General features: G+C 45.5%; 1 protein-coding gene, 2 non-coding genes and 1 pseudogene across 3 annotated transcripts; 3 read left to right on the top strand and 1 right to left on the bottom strand.

Moving 5' to 3' along the window:
- LOC137335598 (zinc finger protein 850-like) overlaps nt 1-1,142 on the top strand; it is a 103,796-nt pseudogene extending 102,654 nt beyond the window's left edge.
- On the top strand, nt 1,102-1,194 carry trnay-gua (transfer RNA tyrosine (anticodon GUA)). The gene is made up of 2 exons: nt 1,102-1,138; nt 1,159-1,194. It is a non-coding gene; the product is annotated as a tRNA-Tyr (tRNA).
- A 2,875-nt stretch (nt 1,195-4,069) lies between these two features.
- Nucleotides 4,070-11,918, bottom strand: LOC137335611 (zinc finger protein 84-like). The gene is made up of 2 exons (XM_068000917.1): nt 11,871-11,918; nt 4,070-8,285 (listed from the first exon to the last, which is right to left on the bottom strand). The coding sequence occupies exon 2, from the start codon at nt 7,224-7,226 to the stop codon at nt 5,724-5,726; it is 1,503 nt and encodes a 500-aa protein (XP_067857018.1). The 5' UTR covers nt 7,227-8,285; nt 11,871-11,918; the 3' UTR covers nt 4,070-5,723.
- A 3,150-nt stretch (nt 11,919-15,068) lies between these two features.
- Nucleotides 15,069-15,163, top strand: trnay-gua (transfer RNA tyrosine (anticodon GUA)). The gene is made up of 2 exons: nt 15,069-15,105; nt 15,128-15,163. It is a non-coding gene; the product is annotated as a tRNA-Tyr (tRNA).
- Nucleotides 15,164-19,279: the final 4,116 nt, after the last annotated feature.

The raw sequence follows: 19,279 nt of genomic DNA, 5'->3' as shown, positions 1-19,279 counted from the left end.
ATAAGTCCAGTAGCTGAAAATGATTCACAGACTGGGTTTTGTGTTTAGTGATCCCGGGTACATTACCGATACCTTCCCTGGATCCCAAGGCTGGGAGAGGCACTCGGGAAGGACCGGGGAACTGGGACTTGGCCATGAGAGTAATTGAAGATATGAGAACTGAAATAATCTGAAGTGAGAAAGGAAAAAATGCAGAATAATCGGTAGTTAGGACATCAATTAGTCTCTTATCTTGATTTCAGCAAGTAATTGAACCATTCTGTTTGAAACAAAGTTGATTTATTTGACATAGATCCAGAATATTGAATTTCAGCCCAGTTATAGTGGTTATTAACATCAGCAGAACCAAATCCAAACTTCCAGAATGAAGTTCTGCTGCTTAAACCCTCATCCGTGCCTTTGTTTATCTCTAGACTCGACTATTCCAATGCTCTCCAGGCCCGGCCTTCCACTTTACACCCTCCGTAAACTTGAACCCACAATCTCCAGATCAATAATCAGTCACATTATTCATTGTGTCACTGGCCCAGGCTGTGGAGAACACGGAGCAGCTCACACTCCCACAGCGCTGCGGTATGAGCAGGTACGGAGTCAGCCTCAGTCATGAGCACTGGAATCCACGAGTCCGGGTGTGTCAAAGGTGCACGGTGAACAATCACCAAAGTGAAATATTTTTGCCGCTTCCCTTCCATACCTCAGCTGGTCAAGCGACAAGACTGTCGCGGAAAATAAGACAAAGTCATCCTTATGTCATTTGTTGAATTCCGGCTTGATGGAGTACGTGTGCTTTTGCAATAAGCAGCAATTAGTTCAAGGTCGCTCTCTTAATTTTACACACAACTTACAGATTAACATGTTGCCATGAAAGCACAGGACGCCTCTTTTCCTTTCACAAACTTCAGAACTTTCTGTGTCTGCCCAAACAAGGCTGTTTTGCCTCTGCTCACCAGCAGGGAGTGCTTTTGAGCAACAATACTTCAAAAAACTCAGCTCTCGCTTTCAGGCAAAAGAAGTCTTCGATCAGCACCGGACTCCACGAGTCTGAACATGTCAACAGGCGCACGGTGAACAATCACCAAAGACAATCCTTTCTATCGCTTCCCTTCGATAGCTCAGCTGGTCGAGCGGAGGACTGTAGATAATTAAACAATTAAAGTCATCCTTAGGTCGCTGGTTCAATTCCGGCTCGAAGGAGTGAGTGTGCTTTTGGAATAAGCAGCAATTACCTCAAGGTCGCTCTTTGAACTTTCCAGGCAGTTTGCAGATTAAAATGTTGCCACTGAGTCACAGGACACCACTTTTCCTTTCTCAAACCTTAAAGCTTTCTGTGTCTGCCCGAGCATGGCTGTTTCACTCGAGCTTTTCCCTCTGCTCACCAGCAGGGAGTGCCTTTGAGCAGCAACACTTCAAATCGCCCTCAATTTCAGGCAAAAAAGGTCTTCGATCAGTCAGTCAGTCAGGGCTCACGCTGCTCCCTCAAGCTCGGGCGGCTGTTGCTTTCCGGTGACCTCGTCTTCCTTCCGCAGGCTCGGGCTCTTCTCAGCATCATTCATGATTACTGTGGCTTCCCGTTCTGCTGTTCCTCACTTGCTGATGCTCGATACCGCCGATTGGAGCAAAATATTTAATATATTCAAGGAGCGGCAACCCAAGGCAAGATTTCTCTGCTGGTCGTGGAGCAGCTTGGAGGCGAGTGCGAGGCGGGAACTGTGAAGGACGATTTACAAACAGCAAACGAGGAATTAGCTCAACTGGCAGAGCGCTCACTTGGCATGTGAGAAGTAGCGGGATCATTGATTATATTCTCCACTCACCGTTTGTCTTGATGCAATTATACAGAAAGAAGTGTTGTCAGCGAGTCCATAGCCCATGTACTTCCTAAACTTTACTGTGTGTTTGAGTACAGAGAGGTCAAGGGGCAGAACATCTTTTGATGGGCTGCAGTCAGCAAAAGTTCTTGATTTTGCTCTGCACCAAAGATGGAAAGATGAGGTGAGAGATGGAAAAAAAGCTTCGTAATCCCTGATGCCTTCTCTGAAGTTTGAATTCAGGACCCTCAGATTATGACACTGATGCACTGCTTGCTGCACTAAGAAGGCACTTACCAGGTCTGGAGCCAGGCAGCACCACCAAGTTGGACAGTTTGCAAGGTATTGAAAGCAATAAAATAATGTACAGTTTGCAAAAAAATTCCCAAACCAAGTAGGAATCGAACCTCTTGTTTTCTAATCCATAATCATATGCGTTATCCATTGCACCACTAGTCACAATTATAGTGAGGAAGTAGCATTGTGAGGCAGTGAGCATGGCAGAGGTACTAAATAAATACTTTCCATCTGTCTTCACCATGGAAGAAGATGCTGCCAGAATGTCAGTAAAGGAAGATGTAGTTGAGATACTGGATTGGCTAAAAATTCATGAAGAGGAGGTACTTGAAAGGCTGGCTGGACTTAAAGTAGAAACGTCACCTGGTCCGGATGGGATGCATCCTCGGTTAGTGAGGGAAGTAACGGTGGAAATTGCAGAGGTACTGGCCATAATCTTCCAAACATCCATGGATAAGGGGGTGATGCCAGATGACTGGAGAATTGCAAATGTTACACCCTTGTTCAAGAAAGAGTGAAAGATAAAACCCAGCATCAACAGACCAGTTAGTTTAACCTCGGTAGTGGGGAAAGTTCCAGCAACGATAATCCGGGAGAGAATTAGCAGTCACTTGGACAAGGATGAGAGAAAGCCAGCACGGATTTGTTAAAGGTAAATCGTGTTTAATTAAATTGATACAGTTTTTTGATGAGGTAACAGAGAGTAGATGAGGGAAATGCAGCTAATGTGGTGTGTATGGACTTCCAAAAGGCGTCAGATAAAGTGCCTCACAATGGGTTTGTCATCAAGATTGAAGTCCATGGAATAAAAGGGGGCAGTAGCAGCATGGATACAGAATTGGCTAAATAACAGGAAACAGAATGTAGTGGTGAACGGTTGTTTTTCGGAATGGAGGGAGGTATACAACGGTGTTCCCCTGGGTTCGGTGCTGGGACCACTGCTTTTCTTGATATACATTAATGACTTGGACTTGGGTATACAGGGCACAACTTCCAAATTCTTGCTACCAAAATGCTCCAATTCACTGTCATCTGCATTAAAATTCATTGGCCAATTATACACCCATTTTGCAAGTTTATTAATGTATTTTGTGTTTGATCGCAATCTTCATCAATATTATCCAAACTCCACCCCACCCCGCCAATCTGGTGTCATCTGTAAATTTTGAAATTGTACTTCCGATTCCCGAGTCCAAATCGTTTATGTGAATTGTGAACAGTGGTCCCAGAACCAATCCTTGTGGAACATCACTTTCTACCTTATACAGTGTGTGTCGCTATAATTAACCCCTGCTATCTGTTTTAGAGCAGTAGTCAAGAGAAACTTCTTTACATAGGGAGTAGGCAGTCTGTGGAATTCACTTCCACGGTTCGTGTTTGGGTCACACAGTTCTGTAATGACAAGTGGTCCTCATGTTTTTATCCAAGACAGGCCTCAGCCCAGTCATTTACTCCAAATGTTGGTGCAATAGTTCAAGCTAAGATGCACCAGGTATCTGGAGCAGCAGTAGCAGTAAACAACATCTTAATGTATGGAAGTAACAATATAGTTCATTTTCATCTATTTCCAGTTTAATAACTTGTGCTGAATGTGGTCCAGGCCAAGTGTCATGATATCAGGTCAAGTTCACCATAGGAAATGAGTTTGACACCCCTGAGATAGACAATGTGAACCGGATTACCCTCATCAACTAACCCAGCAACTTCTTCAAAAAACTCAAGCAAGTTTGTGAGATACCATTTTCTTTCCCAGAAGCCGTGTTGAGTATCTCTAATGGCCCCTTCTCTTTCCCCGTGATCATAAACAGCATCTCTTAGGATCCCTTCAAGCATCTTCCCTCAGATCGATGTCACACTGATGGGCCTGTCTTTCCCTGGCTCCGATTTGTCCCCTTTAATGAAAATGGGAACTACGTGAGCTACCTTCCAATCTCAGGGGACAATCCCTGACTCTATTGAGCTGTTGAAGATACAGGCAAGGGGCTCACAGAGCACCCGTCCCATCTCTTTAAACACCCGGGGGTGGATATCATCTGGACCTGGAGCACAAAGTATTTTGAGATTTCGTATTTTATCCAAGATGACATCCCTTTCTATTTTAATATTTATGATGTTATTGTTGACAGCACATCCCACAGCTGGAATCTGAGCATCATCCACAGGAGTGTAGGCTGATGAGAAATAGTCATTTAACATCTCTGCCATTGCCTGGGAATCTGTCCTGAACTGTCTCTCAGTGGCCCTAAAGCATCTTTAATGGTCTTCTGAATCCTGACGTAGCTGGAAAGACGTTTGCTATTATTCCTACAATTGGGCACCATCTTCTTTTCAAAGATCTCTGAGCTTCTCCAATGGCTGCTTGTGTCTCCCTCGATTTTGGGTGATATTTGTCCCAATTCTCCTGTAAACTGAATTCATCCTGATCCGATCTGGGTTAAATGTAAGACAGTTCAGGGAGTCAGGAATCATTCACCCCGAGACCCACACTGACAGGTAAAACCCCAGATGGTTCCTTAGTAAGGATTCCTCTGGTACCTCAGCATATATTTGTCAGCTATCTTACAGTCCACTCCTGGAGGCCCAACTCCCTGAGCCCGCAACCTTCAGCAGGGTCAGTGGTGGAGTTCCGCAGTGGGAGTGATCCGAGTGACTGTCGGGATCGCCCCCACCCTGTGGATGGTCAGGGTCGTGTATTTTTAGTGATCCTGGTGTCCAACACGCACACATCAATAAAACCTTGAATTCTGGAAACACACTGCAGGTCCTTCTTTATCTGGAGATCGAATGACTGTTGTATAATTGTACCAGCAGTTAACAGGCTCCTGTGAACTCCTCCCTCTGCTCTTTTAATACAGACTTCAAATCATTTATTTTTAACGGGTTTATTTTAAATGCGTTAACGCCTGCCTTAAATGGTAGACTCAGGACTGTCACTCAAACAGTTGAAATCTCCATAGAATAATTACCACAGTCATTTTTGGACTGGACGCCGCAGTGACTTTGCTGTCAGAGAAGGGAGACGAGAAAGACCAAAGTGCCGTTTGCCCCTCTCAGTGTGGCCCTGAAGGACTGTGTCCAGGCTGAAGTTCTGTTCCCACCGGACGATCCTCCCCCCAGATTGTCCTTTCTGAGCTCCAGTCAGGTGATGCTAAACACTCAGGTGGGAAACACCAAAATCTACAACAAGGGTTTAAAATAAAGCTGATTTATTTAACAGATATCCAGAATATCAAACTCCAGCCCAGTTATAGGGGTTATTAACATCAGCAGAAACAAACCCCAACTGTCAGAATGAACATGGTTCAGTCCAGGATGGGATTAACAGCAGAATCCAACCCCTGCAGTCATATGTGAACTCGCTGGTGTCTCAGCACGTGTGATGACTGAGTGAATCCCTTCCCACACACGGAGCAGGTGAACAGTCTCTCCCCAATGGGCGTGAGTTGATGTGTCAGCAGTTCATTTCTGCTTTTAAAGCTCTTCTCACGGTCAGTGAATTAACAGGTCACTCAATAGTGTGAACAAGTTGATGTCTCAGAAGGTGGGATGAATTAGTGAATCCCTTCCCACACACGGAGCAGGTGAACAGTCTCTCCCCAGTGTGAGTGTGTTGGTGTTTCAGCAGATCATTTGTGCTTTTAAAACACTTCTCGCAGTCAGAACATGAGGGTGAGTACGTTGATGTGTCAGAAGGTGAGATGACCGAGTGAATCTCTTCTTACACACGGAGCAGGTGAACGGCCTCTCCCCAGTGTGAGTGCGTTGGTGTCTCAGCAGTTCGTTTCTGCTTTTAAACCTCTTTTCACAGTCAGAACATTTAAAAGGTCTCTCATCAGAGTGAACTCGCTGGTGTGACAGAAGGTGAGATGACCGAGTGAATCTCTTCTTACACACGGAGCAGGTGAACGGTCTCTCCCCAGTGTGAGTGCGTTGGTGTCTCCACAGTTCGTTTCTGCTTTTAAAGCTTTTCTCACAGTCAGGACATTTAAAAGGTCTCTCTTCAGAGTGAACTTGCTGGTGTGTCAGAAGGTGTGATGACCGAGTGAATCTCTTCTTACACACGGAGCAGGTGAACGGTCTCTCCCCAGTGTGAGTGCGTTGGTGTCTCCACAGTTCGTTTCTGCTTTTAAAGCTTTTCTCACAGTCAGGACATTTAAAAGGTCTCTCATCAGTGTGAACCCGTTGGTGTGACAGAAGGTGGGATGACCGAGTAAATCTCTTCTTACACACGAAGCAGATGAACGGCCTCTCCCCAGTGTGAGTACGTTGGTGTGTTAGCAGATTAATTTTGCTTTTAAACCTCTTCCCACAGTCAGAACATTTAAAAGGTGTCTTATCAGTGTGAACTCGCTGGTATGACAGAAGGTGGGATGATCGAGTGAATCTCTTCTTACGCACGGAGCAAGTGAACGGCCTCTCCCCAGTGTGAACTCGCTGGTGTGACAGAAGGTGGGATGACCGAGTGAATCTCTTCTTATGCTGAGAGCGGGTGAACGGCCTCTCCCCAGTGTGAGTGCGCTGGTGTCTCCACAGTTCGTTTCTGCTTTTAAAGCTTTTCCCACAGTCAGAACATTTAAAAGGTCTCTCATTGGAGTGAACTCGCTGGTGTGACAGAAGGTGAGATGACCGAGTGAATCTCTTCTTATGCTGAGAGCGGGTGATCGGTTTCAACCCAGTGTGAGTGCGTTGGTGTGTCAGCAGATTCCTTTTGCTTTTAAACCTCTTCTCACAGTCAGAACATTCAAAAGGTCTCTCATCAGTGTGAACTCGCTGGTGTGACAGCAGTTCAGATGAATCAGTGAATCCCTTCCCGCACACAGAGGAGGTGAACGGCCTCTCCCCAGTGTGAATGCGTTGGTGTGTCAGCAGATTACTTTTGCTTTTAAATCTCTTCTCACAGTCAGAACATTTAAAAGGTCTCTCATCAGAGTGAACTCGCTGGTGTGACAGAAGGCTGGATGACTGAGTGAATCTCTTCTTACACACGGAGCAGGAGAACGGCCTCTCCCCAGTGTGACCTCGTTGGTGTGTGAGAAGGTTGGATGACTGAGTGAATCTCTTCCCACACACAAAGCAGCAGTACGGCCTCTCCCCAGTGTGAACTCGTTGGTGTGACAGCATATCGTTTCTGCTTTTAAATCTCTTCTCACAGTCAGAGCACTTAAAAGGTCTCTCAACAGAGTGAACTCGCTGGTGTGTCAGCAGGGTGGATGACCGAGCGAATCCCTTCCCACACAGAGAGCAGATAAACGACCTCTCCCCAGTGTGAGTGCGTTGGTGTGTCAGAAGGTGGGATGACCGAGTGAATCTCTTCTGACACACAGAGCAGGTGAACGGCCTCTCCCCAGTGTGAGTGCGCTGGTGTACCAGCAGATCATTTGTCCTTTTAAAGCTCTTCCCACAGTTAGAACATTTAAAAGGTCTCTCATCAGAGTGAACTCGCTGGTGTATCAGCAGGGAGGATGAATCAGTGAATCTCTTCCCGCACACGGAACAGGTGAACGGCCTCTCCCCAGTGTGAGTACGTTGGTGTGTCCGCAGATTACTTTTGCTTTTAAACCTCTTCCCACAGTCAGAACATTTAAAAGGTCTCTTACCAGAGTGAACTCGCTGGTGTGTCAGCAGGGAGGATGAATCAGTGAATCTCTTCCCACACACGGAACAGGTGAACGGCCTCTCCCCAGTGTGAAATCGCTGGTGTATCAGGAGGCCGTATGACTGAACGAATCCCTTCCCACACGTGGAGCAGGTGAACGGCCTCTCCCCAGTGTGACTGCGTCGATGAGTTTCCAGCTCTGAAGGGTAATTGAATCCCTTCCCACAGTCCCCACATTTCCACGGTTTCTCCGTGGTCCGGGTCTCCTTGTGTCTCTCCAGGTTGGACGATCAGTTGAAGCCTCGTCCAGACACAGAACACGTGTACGGTTTCTCCCCGCTGTGAATGGTGTGATGTTTTTTCAGGCTGTTTCACTGGTTAAAGCTCTTTCCACAGTCAGTGCATTGGAACACTCTCACTCGGGTGTTTGAAATCTTCTCCCACAGACAGAACAAACAAACATTTCTCCTTCTATATTCAAAGGCCGATGATATTCAAGTCCTGATGAATCGAGTGACTCTGTCAGATCTTGACATGATCTTTGGTTTGAGTTTCCTGTTTGCAAATCCTCCCATTCCAATACCCTGCAAAAAGAGTTTACAAAAGTCATCACTGTAAATACACGATCGAAATTCAGAACACACAATTCTAGTTTCTACGGAACATTCTTTCATCTCTTGTTCCCCAAAGCTGTAAATCCCCGTCCCACACACTCTCCCTCCTCCCTGTGCTGAAATCCAAACCCATCCCATCATCTTTCAGTGGCCCTAAACCATGAGTTAATGTGAGAGAGTGAATGTGAGAGAGTGAGAAAGTGAATGTGAGAGTGCATTAGAGAGTGAATGTGAGTACAGCAGTGGACTCATTGTGGAGAATGAAGTGGGGCAGGTGGAGCATGTTTCAGTGGGGCAGCAGTGATCATAATCTCATTAGGTTTAGAATAGTTACGGAAAAGGACAGGGGACAGTCAAATGTGAAAATACTTAACTGGAGGAGGGCGAATTCCAGTGAATTAAAAAGGGATCTTGTCCAGGTGGATTGGAATCAAAAATCCAGGCAGAACAGTAATTGAACAATGGGAGGCCTTGAAGGAGGAGTTGGTTCAGGTACAGAGCAGACAGATCCCCACGGGGGAGAAAGGAAGGGCATCCAAAGCTGGAGCTCCCTGTATGACTAAAGAGATAGAGATTAAAATGAAACAGAAAAAGGAGGCTTATGACGAATGTAAGGTTCATAATACAGTCGTGAACCAGGCTGAACAAAGAAAGTACAGAGGAGATCTAAAAAAGGGAATAAGAGGTGCAAAGAGAGAGTATGAGAATAGATTGGTGGTTAACATAAAAGGGAATCCAAAAGTCTTTTCTAAACATACAAACAGTAAAAGGGTAGTCAAAGGAAGGGTGGGTCGATTTGGGACAAAAAAGGAGATCTTCTTGTGGAGGCAGAGGGCATGGCTGAGGCACTAAATGAATACTTTACATCCGTCTTCACCAGAGAAGAGGATTCTGCCATTGTACAGTAAAGGAGGAGGTAGTAGTGATATTGGAGACGATAAAAATAGATAAAGAGGAGGTACTTAAAAGATTGGCAGTGCTCAAAGTAAAAAAGATTCTCGGTCCAGATGGGATGCCTCCAAGATTACTGAGGGAAGTCAGGGTGTAGACAGCGGAGGCTCTGACCACAATCTTCCAATCCTCCTTGGATATGGGAGTGGTGTCTGAGGACTGGAGGATTGCAAGTGTCACACCCCTGTTCAAGAATATGGGAGAGGGATAAACCCGGCAATTACAGGCCAGTCAGCCTAACGTCGGTGGTGGGAAACTTCTAGAGACTAGAATCGGGGACGAAATTAATTCTCACTTGGAACAACGTGAGTTAATAAATGACAGTCAATATAGATTTGTTAAAAGTAAAATCACGTCTGACTAATTTGATTGAGTTCTTCAATGAAATAACGGAGAGGGTTGATGAGGGTAGTGACTCGATGTTGTGTATACGGACATTTAAAGGGCGTTTGGTAAAGTACCACCGAATGGACCTGTTGGTAAAATTGAAGCCCATGGCAGCATGGATACAAAATTGGCGGAGAGACAGAATGCAGAGAGCAGTGGGGAACAATTGTTTTACAGACTGGAAGGAAGTATACAGTGATGTTCCGCAGGGATTGGTATTAGGACCATGCCTCTTTTTGATATATATTAATGACCGAGACGTGTAACTAGTGGGGTGCTGCAAGGATCAGTGCTTGGGCCTCAGCTATTTACAATATATATCATTGACTTCGATGATGGGACCGAGTGTAAAGTATCCAAGTTTGCTGATGATATAAAGCTAGATGGGAAAGTAAGCTGTGAGGAGGACACAAAGAGTCTGCAAAGGGATATAGACAAGTTAAGTGAGTGGGCAAGAAGGTGGAAGATAGAGTATAATGTGGGGAAATGTGAGGTTATTCACTTTGGTAGGAAGAATAGAAAAACAGAATTTTTTTTAAACAGTGAGAAACTATTAAATGTTGGTGTTCAGAGCGATTTGGGTGTCCTCGTATAAGAAACACTGAAAGATAACATGCAGGTACAGCAAGCAATTCGGAAGGTAAATGGAATGTTGGAATTTATTGCAAGGGGGTTGGAGTAGAAGAATAAGGAAGTCTTGTTGCAATTGTACAGGGCTTTGGTGAGACCACACTTGGAGTACTGTGTACAGTTGTGCTCTCCTTATCTAAGGAAGGATATACTTGCCTTGGAGCCGGTGCAGCAAAGGTTCACTAGATTGATTCCTGGGATTAGAGGGTTGTCCTATGAGGATAGATTGAGTAAAATGGGCTAATTCATTCTCTCTGGAGTTTGGAAGAATGAGACGTGATTTCATTGAAACTTCTCAGATTCAGAGAGGGCTTGAGAGGGTAGATACTGAGAGGATGTTTCCCCTGGCTGGAGAGTGTCGAACTCGGGGCATAGTCTCAGGATAAGGGGTCGGCCATTTAGGACTGAGAAGAGGAGGAATTTCTTCAATCAGAGGGTTGTAAATCTTTGGAATTCTCTACCTCAAAGGGCTGTGAATGGTCAGTCGTTGAGTATTTGCAAGGCTCAGATCGATAGATTTTTGGACTCGAAGGGAATCAAGGGATATGGGGATCGGGCAGTAAAGTGAAGTTGAGGTCGAAGATCAGCCTTGATCTTGTTGAATGGCAGAGCAGGCTCAAGGGGGCGTACAGCCTACTCCTGCTCCTATTTCTTATGTTCTTATGAACCGTCATGTTTTCTTCCTCATTTACAGACTCTCCCTGACATTCAACATTTCTCCTTCATTTACAAACAATTCCTGACCAATCACCTTTTCTCCTTCATTTGCAGATGCTTCCTGACCGATCACCAGTTCCCCTTCATTTGCAGACTCCCTGACCTTCACCATTTCTCTTTCATTTACAGATGCTCCCTGACCGATCCACATTTCTCCATCATTTACAGACGATGCCTGACTGATCACCATTTCTCCTTCATTTACCGACGTGCCCTAACTGATCTCCATTTCTCCTTCATTTACAGACGCTCCCTGACCGAGCACCACTTCTCCTTCATTTACAGACGCTCCCTAACTGATCTCCATTGTTCCTTCATTTCCAGACGCTCCCTGACCGTTCACCATTTCTCCTTCATTTCCAGACGCTCCCTGACCGTTCAGCATTTCTCCTTCATTTCCAGACGCTCCCTGACCGATCAACATTTCTCCTTCATTTACAGACGCTCCCTGACCGATCACCATTTCTCCTTCATTTACCGACGTGCCCTAACTGATCTCCATTTCTCCTTCATTTACAGACTCTCCCTGACCGAGCACCACTTCTGCTTCATTTACAGACTCTCCCTGACCCATCACCATTTCCCCTTCATTTACAGACGCTCCCTGACCGATCACCATTTCTCCTTCATTTACAGACGCTCCCTGATTCGATGAGTCACGAGGTTTGACGCTGACTCTGCGCATGCTCGGAGGCCGCGGGCCGTTTGTCGAGTTTCGGGTCTGATCTAAACCGGAGCCCCCGGAGTGTAGAGAGAGAGAGGAGAATGTTCACTGTTTGATATTCGGGCCCGGGGCCGCACTCGGGGTTTGTGAAGCCCCCGCCCCCTCCCCCGGGGTTTATTAACCCGCTCCCCCCGCCCATCTCTCACCTGTTGCGGACACGATCTCGGCCTCACTCCCCGCCCGCCGCGCATGCTCAGCTCACACTGCCCGGGTGATTGACGGGAGCTCCGGACCAATAGGAAGAGCGGAGAGGGACTGGAGGACCGAGCGGGCGGTTGGTCCTCCAACCAATAGGAGTGTGTGAGGGGCGGGACTTGCGGCACCGAGTGGGCGGGGCTGAGCCCGGATCTCCCTCATTGGCTGAAACTCTGCCTCATTTTGAAAGCTGATTGGTGTGAAACTCTTGGGGAAAACTGGCCCTTTGTGTTGTGGAGAAAAACCGATGGAACCGAGTGGGTGGAGCAAAGATTTCAACATTGGGAATGAAATGGATTAATTCAGGACAGACAGCAGGGATTATTGGAGGGAATAACACAGTGTGGGGATAAAATGCAATGGAGGTTGTGAAGATGGATTGTTAAAAAGTGTTTGAGAAGATGCCGGACAGGAGGCTTGTTGATCAGATTCAAGCTCCAGATCCCTTTCAACCCTCACACAACACAAACCCATCAATCTCAATATTAAACATTTCAATCGAGCCCCAGCATCCACAGCCTTTCGGGGAAGTGAGTTTATGATTTCCACCACCATTTGTGTGAAAAATTACTATCTTATTTTGCTCATAAATGACCTCGCTCTAATGTTAAGATTATCAAGAAGTTGTCAGATGGAGTATCATGTGGGGAAATGTGAAATTATTCACTTTGGTGGGAAGAATAGAAAAGCAGAATATTTTTTTAAAAGGTGAGAGACTAAGAAATGCTGTTGTTCAGAGGGTTTTGGGTGTCCTTGTACACTGATCACAGGAAGTTAATATGCAGGTACAGCAAACAATTAGGAAAGCAAATGGTATGTTGGCCTTTATTGCAAGTGGGTTGGAGTATAAGAGTAAGGAAGACTTGCTGCAATTATATGGGGCTTTGGTGAGACCACACCTGGAGTACTGCGTGCAGCTTTGGTCTCCTTACCTAAGGGAAGATATATTTGCCTTCGAGGGGGTGCCACAAAGGTTCACTGGATTGATTCCTGGGATGAGATGGTTGTTGTGTGAGGAGAGATTGAACAGAATGGCCCTATAAGCTCTGGAATTTAGAAGAATGAGAGGTGATCTAATTGACACGTCTAAAATTCTTAGAGGGCTTGACAGGGTAGATGCTGAGAGGCTGTTTCGCCTGGCTGGAGAGTCTCGAACTAGGAGGCATAGTCTCAGGATAAGGGATCTGCCATTTAGGACAGAGATAAGGAAAAATTTCTTCACTCAGAAGGTGGTGAATTTTTGGAATTCTCTACCCCAGAGGGCTGTGGACGCTCAGACGTTGAATATATACAAGAATGAGATCGAGAGATTTTTCGACACAGAAGGACTCAAGGAATCAGGCAGGAAAGTGGAGTTAAGGTAGAAGATCAGCCATGTACTTACTGAATGGCAGAGCAGGCTCGAGGGGCCGTATGGCCCACTCATGCTCCTATTTCTTATGCCCTCTTGTTCAGGATTCCCCCTCCAGATTAAATCATTTCTCTGTATCTACCTTATTGAATCCCTTTATTATTTTAAACATCTCGATGAGATCACATCTCAATGTTTTAAACTCATTGGAATAAAAACCAAGTTTATGCAACCCGTCCTCATAATTTAATCCTTTTAACCCCTGTGTCATTCTGGTGAATCTGCACTGTATCTTTCCCAAGGCCGATTTATCTCTCCTTGGGTTCGGTGCCCTGTTCTCCAGATGGGGTCTGACCAAGGTTCTTTACAACTGAAGCATCACTTCTGTATTCCAACCCCACTCAAGATAAAGATCAACATTAAATTAGACTTGTTGATTATTGTCAAGATTTGAAAGGTATTTGCAAAGGATTCGAGGGGATCTTAGAGTTGGGATTTTTCTTTATTCTGTCCACTCAAGGAGTTTGATAACAGACTTACTCCTTTGAATTTAGTGCTGGATTATTGGGCCGTGATGTGTTTACTTGTTTGTATTTTGTTAAATACATTTGCAGAGTGGATTTAAATTGAAGACGAGATTTCCAGGCCTGATGCTCTATTCACACATTGAAGGTGAGAGAGATGCTGTGGGACACACGATAAGTCCAGTAGCTGAAAGTGATTCACAGACTGGGTTTTGTGTTTAGTGATCCCGGGTACATTACCGATACCTTCCCTGGATCCCAAGGCTGGGAGAGGCACTCGGGAAGGACCGGGGAACTGGGACTTGGCCATGAGAGTAATTGAAGGTATGAGAACTGAATTAATCTACAGTGAGAAAGAAGAAAAGGCATAATAATCGGTAATTAGGACATCAATTAGTCTCTTACCTTGAATTCATCAAGTAATTGACCCATTCTGTTTGAAATAAAGTTGATTTATTTGACATAGATCCAGAATATTGAATTTCAGCCCAGTTATAGCGGTTATTAACATCAGCAGAAACAAATCTCAACTGCCAGATTGATGTTCTGCTGCTGAAACCCTCATCCGTGCCTTTGTTTATCTCTAGACTCGACTATTCCAATGCTCTCCAGGCCCGGCCTTCCACTTTACACCCTCCGTAAACTTGAACCCACAATTTCCAGATCAATAATCAGTCACATTATTCACTGCGTCACTGGCCCAGGCTGTGGAGAACACGGAGCAGCTCCCACTCCCACAGCGCTGCGGTATGAGCAGGTACCGAGTCAGCCTCAGTCATGAGCACTGGAATCCACGAGTCCGGGTGTGTCAAAGGTGCACGGTGAACAATCACCAAAGTGAAACATTTTTGCCGCTTCCCTTCGATACCTCAGCTGGTCAAGTGACAAGACTGTCGCGGAACATAAGACAAAGTCATTCTTATGTCATTTGTTCAATTCCTGCTGAAGGAGTACGCGTGCTTTTGCAATAAGCAGCAATTAGTTCAAGGTCACTCTCTTAACTTTACAGGCACCTTACAGATTAACATGTTGCCATGAAGGCACAGGACGCCTCTTTTCCTTTCACAAACCGTGAAACTTTCTGTGTCTGCCCAAACAAGGCTGTTTTGCCTCTGCTCACCAGCAGGGAGTGCTTTTGAGCAGCAATACTTCAAAACACTCAGCTCTCACTCTCAGGCAAAAGAAGTCTTCGATCAGCACTGGAGTCCATGAGTCTGAACATGTCAACAGGCGCACGGTGAATAATCACCAAAGACAATCCTTTCTATCGCTTCCCTTCGATAGCTCAGCTGGTAGAGCGGAGGACTGTAGTGAATTAAACCAAAGTAAAGTCATCCTTAGGTCGCTGGTTCAATTCCGGCTCGAAGGAGTGAGTGTGCTTTTGGAATAAGCAACAATTACCTCAAGGTCACTCTCTGAACTTTACAGGCATCTGACAGATTAACATGTTGCCACTCAGGCACAGGACACCACTTTTCCTTTCTCAAACCTTAAATCTTTCTGTGTGTGCCCGAGCACGGCTGTTTCACTCGAGTATTTGCCTCTGCTCACCAGCAGGGAGTGCCTTTGAGCAGCAACACTTCAAATCGCCCTCAATTTCAGGCAAAAAGGTCTTCGATCAGTCAGTCAGGGCTCACGCTGCTCCCTCAAGCTCGGGCGGCTGTTGCTTTCCAGTGACCTCGTCTTCCTTCCGCAGGCTCGGGCTCTTCTCAGCATCATTCATGATTACTGTGGCTTCCCGTTCTGCTGTTCCTCACTTGCTGATGCTCGATACCGCCGATTGGAGCAAAGTATTTAATGTATTCAGGGAGCGGCAACCCAAGGCAAGATTTCTCTGCTGGTCGTGGAGCAGCTTGGAGGCGAGTGCGAGGCAGGAACTGTGAAGGGCGATTTACAAACAGCAAACGAGGAATTAGCTCAACTGGTAGATCGCTCACTTGGCATGTGAGAAGTAGCGGGATCGTTGATTATATTCTCCACTCACCGTTTGTCTTGATGCAATTATACAGAAACAAGAGTGTTGTCAGCGAGTCCATAGCCCATGTACTTCCTAAACTTCGCTGTGTGTTTGGGTACAGAGAGGTCAAGGGGCAGCAAATCTTTTGATGGGCTGCAGTAAGCAAAAGCTCTTGATTTTGCTGTGCAGCAAAGATGGAAAGATGAGGTGAGAGATGGAAAAAAAAGCATCGTAATCCTTGATGCCTTCTCTGAAGATTGAATTCAGGACTTTCAGATTTTGACACTGAACCACTGCTTGCTGCACTAAGAAGGCACTTACCAGGTCTGGAGCCAGGCAGCACCACCAAGTGGAACAGCTTGCAAGGTATTGAAAGCCATAAAATAATGCAGTTTGCATTAAAAAAACTCTCAAGCCAAGTTGGAATCGAACATATCGTCTGCTGAGCCATAGTCAGATGCGTTATCCATTGCACCACTAACCCCAGTTATAGTGAGGAAGTGGCAGTGGGAGACAGTGGGCATGGCTGAGGTACTAAATAAATACTTTGCATCTGTCTTTGCCAAGGAAGAAAATGCTGCCAGAGTGTCAGTAAAGGAAGATGTCGTTAAGATACTGGATTGGCTAGAAATTCATAAAGAGGAGGTACTTGAAAGGCTGGCTGGACTTAAAGTAGAAACGTCACCTGGTCCGGATGGGATGAATCCGAGGTTGCAGAGGGAAGTAACGGTGGAAATTGCAGAGGTACTGGCCATAATCTTCCAAACATCCTTAGATATGGGGATGATGCCAGAGGACTGGGGAATTGCAAATGTTACACCATTGTTCAAGAAAGGGTGAAAGATAAAACCCAGCAACTACAGAGCAGTCAGTTTAACCTCGGTAGTGGGGAAAGTTCCAGCAACGATAACCCGGGCACAATTAGCAGTCACTTGGACAAGGATTAGGGAAAGCCAGCACGGATTTGTTAAAGGGAAATCGTGTTTCACTAACTTGATACAGTTTTTTGATAAGGTAACAGAGAGGGTCGATGAGGACCATTCGGTTGATGTGGTGTGTATTGACTTCCAAAAGGCGTTTGATAAAGTACCGCATAATGGGCTTGTCATCAAGATTGAAGCCCATGGAATAAAAGGGGGCAGTAGCAGCATTGATACAGAATTGGCTGAATAACATGAAGCAGAGCGTAGTGGTGAATGACTGATTTTCGGAATGGAGGGAGGGAAACAGTGGTGTTCCCCAGGGGTCGATGCTGGGACCACTGCTTTTCTTGATATATATTACTGACTTGGACTTGGGTATACAGGGCACAATTTCCAAATTCTTGCTACCAAAATGCTCCACTCCACTGTCATCTGCATTAAACACCCATTTTGCAAGTTTATTAATGTATTTTGTATTTGGTCGCAATCTTCATCAATATTATGTAATCTCCACCCCACCCCGCCAATCTGGTGTCATCTGTAAATTTTGAAATTGTACTTCCGATTCCCGAGTCCAAATCGTTTATGTGAATTGTGAACAGTGGTCCCAGAACCAATCCTTGTGGAATATCACTTTCCACCTTATACAGTGTGAGTTGCTACAATTAACCCCTGCTATCTGTTTTAGAGCAGTAGTCAAGCGAAACTTCTTTACAGAGGGAGTAGTCAGTCTGTGGAATTCACTTCCACGGTTAGTGTTTGGGTCACACAGTTCTGGAATGACAAGTAGTCCTCATGTTTTTATCCAAGACAGGCCTCAGCCCAGTCATTTACTCCAAATGTTGGTGCAATAGTTCAAGCTAAGAGGCGCCAGGTATCGGGAGCAGCAGTAGCAGTAAACAACAACTAAATGTACGTAAGTAACAATATAGTTCATCTTCATCTATTTCCAGTTTAATAACTTTTGCTGAATGTGGCCCAGGCCAAGTGCCAGGATATCGGGTCAGGTTCACCATAGGAAATGAGTTTGACACCCCTGAGATAGACAATGTGAACCGGATTACCCTCATCCACTGACCCAGCAACTTCTTCAAAAAACTCAAGCAAGTTTGTGAGACACGACCTTCTTTCCCAGAAGCCGTGTTGAGTATCTCTAATGGCCCCTTCTCTTTCCCCGTGATGATAAACAGCATCTCTTAGGATCCCTTCAAGCATCTTCCCTCTGATCGAGGTCACACTGATGGGCTTGTCCTACCCCGGCTCTGATTTGTCCCCTTTAATGAAAATGGGAACTACGTGAGCTACCTTCCAATCTCAGGGAACAATCGCTGACTCTATTCAGCTGTTGAAGATACAGGCAAGGGGCTCACAGAGCACCCGTCCCATCTCTTTAAACACCCGTGGGTTAATATCATGTGGACCTGGAGCACAATACATTTTGAGAGTTCATATTTTATCCAAAGTGACATCCCTTTCTATTTTAATATTTATGATGTTATTGTTGACAGCACATCCCACAGCTGGAATCTGAGCATCATCCACAGGAGTGTAGGCTGATGAGAAATAGTCATTTAACAGCTCTGCCATAGCCCGGGAATCTGTCCTGAACTGTCTTTGAGTGGCCCTAAACCATCTTTAATGGTCTTCTGACTCCTGACGTAGCTGAAAAGACATTTGCTATTATTCCCACAATTGTGCACCACCTTCTTTTCCAAAGATCTCTGAGCTTCTCTAATGGCTGCTTTTGTCTCCCTCGATTGTGGGTGATATTTGTCCCAATTTTCCTGTAAACTGAATTCATCCTGATCCGATCTGGGTTAAATGTAAGACAGTTCGGGGAGTCAGGAATCATTCACCCCGAGACCCACACTGACAGGTAAAATCCCAGACGGTTCCTTAGTAAGGATTCCTCTGGTTCCTTGGCATATATTTATCAGGATACTGAAACCCAGCTTTCTTACAGTCCACTCCTGGAGGCCCCACTCCCTGAGTCTGCAACCTTGAGCAGGGTCAGTGGTGGAGTTCTGCAGTGGGAGTGATCACAGAGTAACTGTCGGGATCGCCCCCACCCTGTGGATGGTCAGGGTTGTGTATTTTTAGTGATCCTGGTGTCTAACACGCACACAGCAATAAAACCATGAATTCTGGAAACACACTGCAGGTCCTTCTTTATCTGGAGATCGAATGACTGTTGTATAATTGTACTAGCAGTTAACAGGCTCCTGTAAACTCCTCCCTCTGCTATTTTAATGCAGACTTTAACATTTATTTTTAACGGGTTTATTTTAAATGAGTTAACGCCTGCCTTAAATGGTAGACTCAGGACTGTCACACAAACAGTTGAAATCTCCATAGAATAATTACCAGTCAGTTTTAGACTGGACGCCGCACAGTGACTTTGCTGTCAGTGAAGAGAGATGAGAAAGACCAAAGTGCCGTTTGCCCCTCTCAGTGTGGCCCTGAAGGACTGTGTCCAGGCTGAAGTTCTGTTCCCACCGGACGATCCTCCCCCCAGATTGTCCTTTCTGAGCTCCAGTCAGGTGATGCTAAACACTCAGGTGGGAAAGACCAAAATCTACAACAAGGGTTTAAAATAAAGCTGATT

The sequence above is a fragment of the Heptranchias perlo genome, chromosome 20 (genome assembly GCF_035084215.1).
Source record: "Heptranchias perlo isolate sHepPer1 chromosome 20, sHepPer1.hap1, whole genome shotgun sequence".
Lineage (NCBI taxonomy): Eukaryota > Metazoa > Chordata > Chondrichthyes > Hexanchiformes > Hexanchidae > Heptranchias > Heptranchias perlo.
This window is presented reverse-complemented; position numbering and strand designations above follow the sequence as displayed.

Bases quoted from the DNA above. Each gene is read 5' to 3' on its own strand.
- LOC137335611 (XM_068000917.1), bottom strand. From the start codon at position 7,226: ATGCTGTCACACCAACGAGTTCACACTGGGGAGAGGCCGTACTGCTGC.